The sequence below is a fragment of the Excalfactoria chinensis genome, chromosome 7, assembly GCF_039878825.1.
Source record: "Excalfactoria chinensis isolate bCotChi1 chromosome 7, bCotChi1.hap2, whole genome shotgun sequence".
In the NCBI taxonomy this organism is placed as follows: domain Eukaryota; kingdom Metazoa; phylum Chordata; class Aves; order Galliformes; family Phasianidae; genus Excalfactoria; species Excalfactoria chinensis.
This window is the reverse complement of record NC_092831.1, coordinates 1,272,390-1,285,157: the sequence shown is the minus strand read 5'-3', so window position 1 is coordinate 1,285,157 and position 12,768 is coordinate 1,272,390. Positions and strand designations below refer to the sequence as shown.

Here is a 12,768-nt window from a genome sequence, read left to right as displayed (position 1 = left end):
CGCCCCGCAGCGCTGCTTATTGCCACCCAGCGCCTCTTAATGCCCCTCTGCACCCCTCGGTCCTTCTTGCTTTGATTTCCCCTACTGCAATATTGGCTGTAGTTGCAGCAAGACCAGCAACAGCCTCCGAGTTTCTGCGTGCATCTGCAGCCATTCGTGCTGGAATATCCAGTCCTTAAAAGCTGAAGAAAACAAACATCCTGGTAATGAACCGGCACATTACACCTTCAATAGCGCGAAGGAAACCGTGCCCTGTGCCAATAGCGTTGGTAGCCATCCAGCCTGCAAACAACTCGATGCAGCGTGTCAGTGGGGCTCACCCGTGTGCTGCTCTGAGCGCTCAGCCCCAGCAGCCTGCAGCCCCAATCGAGCTGTGCCTCCACTTCCAGGTGTGCGCGGTGGATTCCTGCTCGCAGTGCTGGTGCCGGCACCGGGTGATTCCAAACGTGTGGGCTGGCACCGGGGTTGGTGGAGACAGAGCTCACACACAGCGATAAGAGGGTAACAAAGCTGCTATTTTTGCCTTAGAAAAGCTCTTCCCTCGATTCCTACTCCTGGAAATTCAAAGCGCCCTTGTCAAGCAGCACACGGTTTGCTCCTAGCGACTGCAGAGCAGAGCTGAACATGGCGAGGAGACAGGCGGGATATGTGGCTCACAAACCTACCTCCAGGAATGGATTCAACCGCACAAAAGAATGTATTTTTTGCGCTATTTATTCAAAAGTCTGCAAGTTCTTTATTAAACAGCTCTGACTGAATCTCGCACGCTAGAATCTACCTTTGAAGTTAGACAAATTGACTCGGTTTGTGTTTAAAACGCTGCATGTATTATGTTAGATATTTAAAGCCGATTCCCACCATAAGCACACAGATTACCTGGTACCTGTATTACCTGGTCCCTGTATTACCTGGTAGCTGTATTTCTGCCTGCAGAAGGCAGGCCCTGGGCAGGAGGGCTGCAAAGCAGGCAGAGCTGGTTCCTGTGGGTGCCAGCCAGCCTGGGGAGGCACGAGGAGCAGCTGGTGGCAGTCCAGCAGCAAAGGAGCAGCAGGTGGGTCCAAAGGGCAGGCAAACAGCAGAACAGCCTGCTGGGCTCAGAGCCGCTCTGTGCTGTCTGGCTGTGCAGGCTCTGGCTGATGGTGCTCCCAGATCTCTTACGTGGGCACCGTGTTGTTGCTGGTTATGCACCTTGAAGACACTAAGTCTGTTCGCTGCCCTGTGGAGCAGCTCCAAAAGGGAACTCTGTTATCTCACTCCCACGGCTGCTCTTCAGGTTTAGCTAAAGGTAGCATCTTTCAGTGCTTTCCTGCTTCCAGGATATTACAACCTGGTTTTGCTTCTTAACACCTCACATTATTCTGCCGGTTGCTCCCTTCTAGGAACCAAGTGTTGAATCAACGTGAGGTCACGCTGAGGATCGGTTCCAAACACCACCGCGTTCATGAGAACCTTCCAGCACTCGGCTCTTTCCATCAGTGCCCCTTTGAGCGCTCCCCCGGCCTGGATGCTGAACACAGAGACTCAGCAGACATCTGAGTGCTGTTGGTAGGTCTGGATTTATTGTAGAAAAGTTATTGGAATGCAGTTCATTTTTGTACATCTAAATCCCATAAAACAAATCCATAGAAATGAGGATTCTACCAGCATGCAGTCTGCGTTCTCTTTTTTTAAATGATTCTGATCACAAAAATAACAACACTTTCTTTTTTCTTCGAAAGCCACTAAAAGCAGAGGGAGAGCAAAGCATGCAACACTGTACACATTTGCATAGTATATTTTACCCAGCATGCCTTGTAGAATGCTACACATACAGTATCTAGAAGGAAAAACCCAAAGGGGCAAATCGGCAGAACAGAAAACACCAATCTGTGGGTCTCACTTTGGAGTGAAGGCAGCCATGTCTTTACCAAAGTGCCCCCAAACCGGCTCCTGGTGGGGCTGGGCACTGCCCGGCTGGCACTGGGAACTAGTTTGGGTGAGGAATAGATTTGCTGGGAACCGAAAAGCCCAAGGTCCACGCTTTGCAGTTGGAGCAGTATCCACCTTTCCTTCGCCCCTCTGCTTCCCATGCATCCACAGAACCGCGCTTTGCCTGATTCTCTTCCTATGCCGTTCTTTGTGTGCACGAGAGGAGAATCAGGCTGCTCAAGTGGCAGCACACCCTGGGCCTGAGCAGCCCAATGCTGGGCCTGGGCAGCCTAACCTTGCTGTCCTTTCAGTTCTGAACGCACAGCACTATCGGTTTGGGGCTGACCCTCCCACAGCAATTTGGGTGCAACGTTCTTCACCCCCCAACCCACCCCTCAGCTGGCACACAGCGGCATGCAGCACTGCGGCCCCAAGAGCTGGCTGGGGAGTTTCAGTGCAGACCTTGGGCTGCTCGGACAGGAGGGCTATATTCATCGGTCACAATCTATACGCTGAATCAGAAGTTTGCTTCTATTCATGGCATTTCAGTTCTGAGGAGGAGATCAACGGAAATGAATACAGGATTCTGTCATTTCGAAAGGGTCTTTCTTCATTAGTTCATATGGAGCAGGAGTTATTGAAAAACCAAAATGCAAAATGCAAGGCCTTAGGAAGAAAACGCTTCAGTATCAGGCAACAAGTTAAACTGATCCAAAATGCAATAACTACAGTAATGCTGGATCAAAATACCTATCTGTTTTTCAAAAACACAATGCCAAATGCAGGAGTGGAATTACTGTAAGTTTGTGCTATTACAGATGTGCTTCTTTTCCCTTGCTGTTTTCACACAGTTGGCAAAATAGGTGATTGGGTATTGTACGGTGTTAGTTCCTCACCATGTTGATTTCCTACCACTTATACAGAGTAGGAGCGATCTCAATGGGGGCTCTGGCATTCAGTTCACATGACTTTGTATTTCAGGAACCATTTGTAAGGCATGTGATAAGTGGCACGTGACAGTTAGGGCCAGACCCTGCAAGCACTGACCCTCGGACAAGGCAGAAATACCCACTGTGTCCAGCAGGGTGTTTGCAGGGCCCAGCCCACATAGAAACTCACTGCCAAGAAACTTGGGGGCCGAATGCAAGCCCAAAGTATCACTGAGACCAAGGCCATGCTGCTCCCGGCTTCACCGCCTGCCAAGGGATCTGCTGTGAATCATGAAATGAATGAACACACTCACTACTGTCTCCAAATAATTTCTGCCTTCTCCCAAACCTTTCTGCATGGATTCACTTGGAAGGTCTCTCTGCTCTTCATTAATGGATTGTGCATCAGGAACGACATCTCTGTCTCCAGCTCAACAAAGGTTTTGATACCAAGTAGAAGCTTCAGCTCTTTGCTAAGTGAACACCTCACATGTACTTTACAATATTTAAATGTCCCTGTACTTTTAAAGACACGTGGACCTTTATTTTCCTATATCAAATAAACTGGATTTGAATAGCAACCCAACAAACATCATTCAGATGAGTGCCACTGAAGGAACATACACTCTTTTGGCCTCATTTTTCCCCTAAAGTTAAAGCTGGCTACATTACGGTGCCTTTGGAGAAGTCAGATTTGAAGGAATGAGAGGCAACTGCAGCAAAAGATAGCAGAGGCTGGTGTATCTAAGCTGACATTAAAGCTGTCATCCGGGAGGAAAACCCCGTACTTCCAATGTGGTCTAAGTCCAGTGTGGGGAATGTTTTATGTAACCCAGTTTTATGGTAATGACTTTCAGGAGTCAAACCAGATCTGTATGACTGATATTTTACCCAATACGCATCTGATTCTTTTTCTTCTTTGTGGTGTCAACTTTTGCTTTATAAAATGAAGACCACGGAATCAAGGCCAGGCTTCACAAAGTGCTGAACTTGGACAACGAAATCCATCAGAGTGACTTTTAAGATATTCTTAAAGCAAAAACGACTAAGGAAAGCCCTCACTTACTTAAGTTAGCAGTACTGTTTTGAGAACATTAGAGCCATATCAGTTAAAGCGATTTGGAGAGGTTTCGGAGGACTCCACAGTACTGAGCACCTGGTCCAGCACAGCAAGTCAGAAACATGAGATCCAAGGCAGGCTGTGCTCCAGGAGCTCCTCCTGCCCATCACGTACACAGCCCAGGGCTCAGAGGACTCCTTGAGGTGCAATCTAGGCGTAGGGCCACGCTGCACTATTACTTCTCAAGCAGAGGAACTGATTTTTACCAGGTCGAATGTTTAGAAAGCAACAACAGAACCTGGCCCGCTGTTTATAAACTACAGGTTTCTATAGAATAGCTTCAATTCCATAATCTACTCACTGCAGAAACACAGCCAGTTGTGAGTTTCACTTCCCATGGGATAAATGTGCAGCTACATGGCCAGTAAATGAACCCGTACATCTGCTGAATACAACCTGCCAACAAGGAAGTATTTCAATTAGCAGTTTAACAATGAGTTGCCTTTAAAGGGCCCTTCAAGTTTTAAGATATGTTGTCAGCTCATCCCAAACACACGAATGCGCTGCCCTATGTTGCCTCTAGGTGTTAAGACTGTGCTGTCGCTCCCATAGGCTGAGCTACTGTTACCCCAAGTTTCCTAATGGAAAAACCATCAGGTAACAAAAAAAAGCCATCTAAAATTCTCTGTATAAGCCAGAGCTTAGGAACAGAACCATGACCTTTGCTTAGCAATACTGTAATAATAAGGAGCAACGGTATGAGGACTGGAAGATTATCTGTATTCATTGAGGAATACATGAACTTCACAGCTGTATAGAGCAGCACTGCATAGCAGATCACAATACAGCTGGCTAGCACTGCTGCAGCTCTAACACAAACACGGGTTATCACATCCTGACCAACACCGCGGCTTTTACTGATTGCCGTGTTCCCTAAAAACAATTTACTGTGTAAAGTGAGAGAGCTCCAGTAGCTCGGATCTAGAATAAATGAATAACCCACGAGCATGTTCAGCCTGTTTGTGCTTAAAGATATACCCGTCCTCAAAGAAAAAAACACCGAGCAATGAGAAGTGCTGGATCTTTTATAACCGATTTCTTATATTTAAAATGGAGTGGGCAATGGGAGCAAAGAGGGTCAACTAATTACGTACAACAGCAAACTTAAACCATATAATAAAGGATCTCAGTGGGTTCTTCCAAGACAATACATGACGTCCCTCGCAAGCTTGCTTCTATTAGAACAAAGAAAGTCGTTTTGGCACTTCAGATGCGGCAGGTGATGGAGTTTATGCCTATGCATTGTATCAGTCTTTCCCTTTTGTAGCATGACATGGAAGACTTAAAAACAAGGCTCCAAAAGGCTCTAGAAATAAACACCATTTTTGTCTAGGAAATGATAAAGCAGTAACCTTGTTTACTAGAAAATATATGGAGGTGCTTCACAGCTACCTGCCATTAAAATGCAAGTATCTTCAAGCAGTTAAATGACCGGATCCCTAACGCTACTACAGAATAAAGATAAACAGCTGTCTAATCTAGCTTTGTACATCTCAGTGCATCCTTTGCAATTAATACTTTAATGCACACAAACAAGAAACTTATTAAAGCTTATAGAAAATATGTTTTGCCTAATGCCTTCTTTCTCATGCAGGTATGTGTGCTGTACATGGAACAAAGATTTGTAAGAATTACCGGAGAATGCTCCACTGTGCTGTAGCAGGAAATACTAGAGAAGGCAGCTGGAGCTACCATTCCCAGACCAGATCCTGCTGCGCTTTCTCAGCCTAAATGCACTTCTGGAATCTGTGGGCGTCCAGCTGCAGAAAATCCAGCAGGATCAGGTCTGTCACACCCATCCCTAACTCTTGTTACTCCAATGGATGCAGGTATTTAATATCTTTTTTTTTTCTAGGCAATGGGCCCGCCTGAATCATCCAGTAATGTTTAAGGTTGGCTTTGAGGCAGCAGAATTGTGTAACAAATCAGTCGTGCATCCACAATCTTGTAATGCTGCTAGAGATGTGCGTCATTTTTGGCTGTACCCGACAGGAGATGAATTCCTTTTCTCGTTTTGAACATCAGGAAGATAACCAGGCTCACAGGTGGTGGAAAAGAGCAGTGATCTCTGTTAACTGGTCCAGAAAGTGGAAGAAACTATAACAAATAGGAAATTCTCTTCGTGCTACATGCTGTGAAAGCCCACCCTGGGGAAGATACACAGATACAAAAGTCCACGATCCTCATCTTTGAAAAACCTTTTGACACGACCCTGCATAACAAAACGCACCTTCAGCACAGTGCTGTCAGCAAACACGCAGGGTGGAACTTCAGGAGTCTCTGCTTACAGACATGGCTGCGCTGCACACAACCGTCAGTCCCGCTCAGGTTTCCATCGCACTGGATCTAAGGCTTCACTGATGATGTAAGACGTACGGCCTGCTCACAAACATCCACCTATTTAAAAACACCAAAGACTCAATAGGTGAGAAGAGGTGATCGGTAGGAAGTAAGGCAGCAATATCTCCAGGGATTTATCGCCGTTCTTGGAATTAAAAATGTTAGCTCTACATGTGAGCGATTATTTTCTCATACTCCATTTTTATTGCATGCTAATTCTGATGAATGTGTCATTTCCACTTTTGTCAATTAGGGATGCTTAACCCCACCCCCTTTCCTCAGATTTCACTACTGGGACTGAAACTGATGTCCTTCTGCAGAGTTCTTGTGCGATGCTGGAAGTTTCAGACATTCAGAGACACATTTGGAAGGTTGCAACATGCAGGTGCTCAGACGGACGGGCATGGAGGTGCTCCACACACTGGGTAAAAGTATCATTTTCCATTTAAAAAGGCAGGATACTCAAAATGGGAGAAAAACTATTATGTATCCAGGTACCAGATTTGGTACTCCTCCTCCTCCTCCTCCTCCTCCTGCTATTACTACATTTGCCCCCATCCCTGCAGGCATTCAAGGCCAGGCTGGATGTGGCTCTGGGCAGCCTGGGCTGCTGGTTGGCCACCCTGCACACAGCAGGGGTTGGGGCTGGATGAGCACTGTGGGCCTTTGCAACCCAGGCCGTTCTGTGATGCTGTGATTTTGGGACTACTAGCTGTATTCAGGTAAACAAGAGAGAGAGGGAAAAAAAGACTATTGTCAACCTCTAAGCACACAAACTGGCCTGAAGTTCGTTCATTTTCCTCTTTCTGTTCCCCCCTGCCGTGTCAGAGCTCATCACTGCTGACCCCAACACAAACATCAGTACCGACTAAGCTAAAGAAATCGTTCTGCTGCAACATTCATGCCAGCTCTAAAAATAATTTCAATCTGGAAAGTATTTCATAACTGCTGCAATAATTGGTGATTTTGGCACTCTCAACAGTTTACTGTTGGTTTGTCTGAAAGAGCCATTCTAAGTAAGAAGTCAGGATAAAACGCTTTTATTCTAACTGTAAATGTAAATTGAGCTTCCAGCAAACAAACACCGTAGCTGACTTTCCGGCTCCTACTGGTTTCTAATTTTCAGAGTCTTCGTTTTTATCTTTTTCACTCGATTGCAACATGCTCAGGTTGACTTTCCAGTCAATTCACCCAAATTCCAACAGGAATTGGTTTATAAATTGGTTCCAACTGGAACTGGTCATTTGGAATTTCCAGCGCAGGAAATTACTTTATAAGTGCCTCGATAATTACCCTAAGTTACAAACCGATGTGCCTAATATCTAATGACGAGAAAAGGTATGGCTATAAATGTAAATGCCGTACTAAAAATAAACCCAACAAAATACAATCTATATGACAGGGCATAAACGTAAGGGCATGAGAACTCTTTTGTCCCCTACTTAACATCAAATGACAGCAGTGTAACCTCAGTGTAACCGCATTACATCTGCCAAAAGAAGGTGAATTGTTTTTCCTAGCTACGTTATGGCAAGTTATCAACCGATGAATACTATTTTTTCCCCAGGTTCTTGAACTCAAAGCCTGTGTCGTGAATCATGGCTGTATCCTCCAGGGGATCCTCGGTTCCTATGGGGTTTGTAAGTGTCCTGGTAGGAGTCAGAGTACTCTTCTTCCACTAGAGGATAGTGATCTCGGCTGTGTTGGGAACTGGAAGACAAGCGGTTCCTGCTCTTCCGAGCCCTTTCGTTGTGATAATTTTCATCTGAGGTCATGAGACTTCGTCGCTCAATTGGAGAGTTCTCTGTTGAATGGCTGCTGTGCCTCATACGCTGGCTCTACGAGTACCAAAGAATCCAAGCGTTAGCACAAATAAAGAGCATTCAGGATTTTTAAGCTAGTTTTGAAACTTTATTCTGAGGTCTTTCAAATTCCATCCACTTTTGTGAAATTCATTCTACGTTAAAACCTGTACGCTTACAGGAATGGGTTACAAGAATGGTTTGGTTCCTAGAGCTGAAAGCAGACCAAACACGGTATTACAACGGGTATCTTACAGCACTCACCGCCTTCAATATTACAGGTCGCTTAGCATGAAAAGTGAGCTGATGTATTCAGCATTTATCACCTTTCTCTGATCATGAACATAGTAACATTCATGCTTCTATTCTGCTTAGAAACAGTTTGCCACGGGTTCATGGATTTTCAGAAAACAGCTGAAGAGGGTTTTTTTCCCTGTTGTTTTTAAAGGTTCAGCCCTCTGTAAAAACCTCTGCACCACCCAACAAGTGACAGCAGCTAAATGGGCAGCGAAGGGGTAGTTACAATGTTAACAAATACTTCCAGCTAAAATACGGTATTTTATGTAAGTTGATGAGCTTTTTCTATCCTCACGCTCCCAAAATGATGTATTACCCTTGTGACATAAAAAAACTGGTTCGTGTATTTTGCCAGTGAACGAGCACAATGAAGGGGTCTAAGCAGGTAACAATCCGGTTTACTGCCATCACATGAAGGCTCTCAGCCGCCCAGCTCTCAGAACAAACGTGGTCTGTGCTTTCCTTTCCCGAGATGACAAACCCAGAGTCACCATTCTGCCCCTGCAGTGCCAGCAGAACGCTGCTGTGATGGCTGCACCCCAGTGGCCTCATGTTCTCAGGCACACACAGCACTGCCCGCTCCTCTCCCTTCTGAGCTCTCTGTGCTCTAAAACCTTCCTCCCATTGCTACATCCTCTCTGTGGCAGCTGTTAAACTGCATAATTTATAACGAAAGGCTTGTCTGCGTGGGGAAGGGACCCAGCAGACAGGTGTCCGTTACAGCACGGCAGATAGGATGTCTCGTCTCTCAGTGTGGATCGATGCTACCAAGGTTATCCACTGAGAGGCTCCACGTAGTGAGCTGACACAGAAAAGCTGCTGATCTACAAATTTGTGCTTAGTTACGGGGCAGCAACTTCTATAATGCCCTCCCCAAGTTTTCCTGGCAGCATCACATCTTAGTAGAGTCTGTATGTCAAAGTCCATATACTTTCTTCACGAGTGAGCTGCAACTTCAGCTTCCTACGCTCGTGTTCTCCTTCCCTGCAGTAATTTCCTCTCCGGATGCAAACTATTCTTTTCTTAAAGCCTTTCAGTCCTCATTGTGATTGCACAGTCATTCTGATCCCACCATTTCCCTCCTGAGGTGTGTAGCTGTGCCATAAGCCTGGTGTGGTTACATGCTGGTGTTACACCCCAAATGACATTTGATCTGGTAGCACAGCCTGCGTGACACTGCCTTCAGTAGTTGACTTAAAATGCCTCTGGAGCCTAAGGAGCACTTATCCCCAAGACCTGAACTGCAGGACGCAACTCTCTTCACCAGAATTAAGATGAGTTACATAGGTTTAGACCTAACCAGAGCTTAGCCACAAAGGCTAACTAACCACTGGCCCCAGCTGGCGGTGACAGTTTACTTGTCCTGCTGAGGCCTGCAAATACATGTGAGCATCCCCACCACTCCTTGCCAAGCAGCTCTCAGCCAAGGACCAGGTGACCACAGGCTTTGGAAGGTGCACCACACACCTGTAATGGGACACACCTGGAGCTGCTGGGCTCAGCCTCCCTTTTACTCAGCTGCCTGTATGCCTATTAACTTCACCCTAATGACCTTCACGAAGCCCAAGCGTTCAGATTAAATGAGAAGCTTCAATCACAATGAACTATACTCCCACGGACAGTTGAGTCAAAAAGAGACACCCCCAAATCCTGGTTGGGTAAAATATGACCAGATTGCCTCAGCAAATCTGCATCAGTTTCAGGTAGGTATGACTGCTGTAAAAAGTCTGGGGGCTTTTGGTATTTGGGGCTTCTGGTATTTGGCTCCCCGAGGTATCAAGAGAGGAGTCACCAGGCCGCATGTATATATTCTTAATCTACCATAGCACCTAAGCTAGTTTGGTTCCTAGGATTTGTGCGAGAGCTTCCATCACCACCACGAACGACATCATAACATTTACAACTGAAGCAAAGGCTTCCAAAGGCTGGAATTAGCACACATCCCCTCGGTGGGCAGCGCTTCCGATGCTGGAAGCCTCCAAGACAACCGTGTAAAAACCCCCAGATTCTTGAAATGGGCCCGAGTGCTGGAGCAGCACCGAGAGCCACGTCCTGCAGGCCTCAATTGGGTGTCATTCACTCAGGGAGAAATTTACCCCTCTGCAGAGAACCAGCACCATTCGGGTCCTGGCTGAGCCTTCACAATGAGGGTGAAGTGGGGATTAGGTGATGCATACCTTCAGCCAGCCCACTGCACAGGGGTGATTTTCATCTTCAGTGTGAGTTTTCCCTAAGTAAATGGAGCAACATTTCACAGTCACTGCTGGTGTCCATTGATCAGAGAGAAATAAATGCCTGAAAAAAATTCTGTGGATACACCCAGTTTTCAAAATGAAACTGAAGAGGTGACAGTTCTACAGATGGCATTTTATTGTCATGACGGGATGGAAAACTGAAATCTTAAGGCAAGTGAAAATGGAAACAACATTTTACACGTGTGCTTTATTAGTAACAGAACAGTGCTTGTGCATTCAGCCAGTCAGGAAACAGTGGCTCATCGAGCCTAATAAAATCAAGCACGTCATTAGAAAGGTGAGTACCAAACACCATGCACCTTCATGAAGTGCCATTCACCCACAGAACAAATAGCTTCCTTCTCATTGGAAACGCTCAACCATGAGTCATCTCCTTCAAAAGCGTTACCTGCTTCCAGACATTCTACAAGCAGAACAGAGGTTAAATTTGTCAGGTGAATCATTCATCAGATCTCGTTTGCTCAATCTGCTTTTGACATACATCAGGAAGCGCACGTTCCTATGAAGTCACACGCACACAAAACACCTGAAACTTCAGAGTTCACTACAGTCCTGATCTTCTCAAGCACTCACAACTATTGCTTCACCAACACGTTCTGTTTTCAAACTTAGTAAAGCACGTACTTCTCGTTAAGGACTATTTACATGCCACGTTTGAAGTGTCAAAGTTCAGCCGTTTTTGAGCTATCCCTGCGAAGAAAAATGGTCAGAATTTTTTTCAATGGGTAAAAGAATGGATATCATTCACAAAGAACTCAAAAGGTGAAGGCATTCTGCTGACACGAGACAAGCATGGATGTTTGTCACCCAAATGCGGATGCTTTGTGAAGTTATGAGTAAGGAAATGGGACATTAGAGAAACTGTTCTTCCCAACTACAGCAGCCACGAGCTCCAGTGCTGTGCCACAGCGTATTCTCAATCTGACAGCATCCCACCGGCAACGGCATCATTACCAAAATGCCATTCTTTAATATGGCCGTGGTACCTCTTGGCAGTGTCATGTGCGGCCATTTCATCTCCCACTTAAGCCAGAGCTGTCCCAGTGCTTCAGCTGTGCATGTGCTGACTACGGGCCTCCAGCTTGCATTCTTGCTGCTGGCTGTGGCCAAACAGCTGACACTGAAGCAAGTGAAAGTTACGCTACACACAACACGGACACCATCCTGCCCCCCAGATTCAAAACCAAATAACAAAATACCTGACCTGTGCTGCAGTTTGGGGCTGAAATGTATGTTCATACCTGCAGTCCAGAGATCGCAGCAGGGTATGGGGACAGTGCCGTGGATCCTAAGTTGCGCCCAAGAAGAGGAGTCATGGGTGTGCTACTGGTGGTGTGCGTAGCACGCCAGTATGCCTCCAGGTATTCTGCCAAGTGTTCGCAAGCATCTTCCAGCTGGTTTTCATCCAAAATCACATCGAACATTTCCTGATCACAACAACAAAGTGAGGATCATTACAACATTACGGGTGACGCGAGAGAGATGTTGAACTATTCGCATCGTGCTAATACTTTAGAATTAAAGAAATAGCAACCAGAGCACGGCAAGTGTGAAGCAAAGGGACACGAGTGGGTTTGTTCAGCCTGGAGGAAAGAAGGCTGTGGGGTGACCTCACTGCAGTCTTTCAGTACCCAAAGGGAGCCTATGAACAGGAGGGGAGTCAACTCTTTGAAAGGGCAGATGATAGCAGGACAAGGGAAATGGTTTGAAGTTGAAGGAGGAAAGATTGAGGTTGGATGTCAGGGGGAAATTCTTTGCTATGAGAGTGGTGAGGTGCTGGAACAGCTGCCCAGAGAGGCTGTGGATGCCCTTTCCATCCCTGGAGGTGCTCAAGGCCAGGTTGGATGGGGCGCTGGGCAGGTATTAAATGTGGAGGTTGATGGCCCTGCCTATGGCAGCGAGTTGGAGCTTCATGATCCTTGGGATCCCTTCCAACCCAGCCATGCTGTGATTCTGTGACCCAATGCTCTCCCCTCAGTGAGCCTCACCAGACACTGTGGGGCAGAGCACGCCTGAAGGCACGGGACTCTATCAGAGTTTATATTGCTCAAAGCACAGTAACAGAAGACAGGAACTAAAGCAACCTGTCAGAGCAATACTGGGACACTTTACATTGC

At 46.3% G+C, this 12,768-nt stretch overlaps 1 protein-coding gene across 5 annotated transcripts in view; it reads right to left on the bottom strand.

Annotated features, from left to right (window-relative positions):
- Positions 1-1,522: 1,522 nt before the first annotated feature.
- Positions 1,523-12,768, bottom strand: part of CACNB4 (calcium voltage-gated channel auxiliary subunit beta 4) — a 66,202-nt gene continuing 54,956 nt past the window's right edge. For 2 of the 5 annotated variants that reach the window (XM_072341807.1, XM_072341808.1), the window contains 2 exons: positions 11,893-12,078; positions 1,523-8,135 (listed from right to left, as the gene is read on the bottom strand). In XM_072341807.1, coding sequence (XP_072197908.1) covers positions 7,875-8,135; positions 11,893-12,078 — 447 coding nt within the window. In that variant the 3' untranslated portion in view covers positions 1,523-7,874. The other 3 variants (XM_072341809.1, XR_011904307.1, XM_072341811.1) reach the window with 3 other exon arrangements.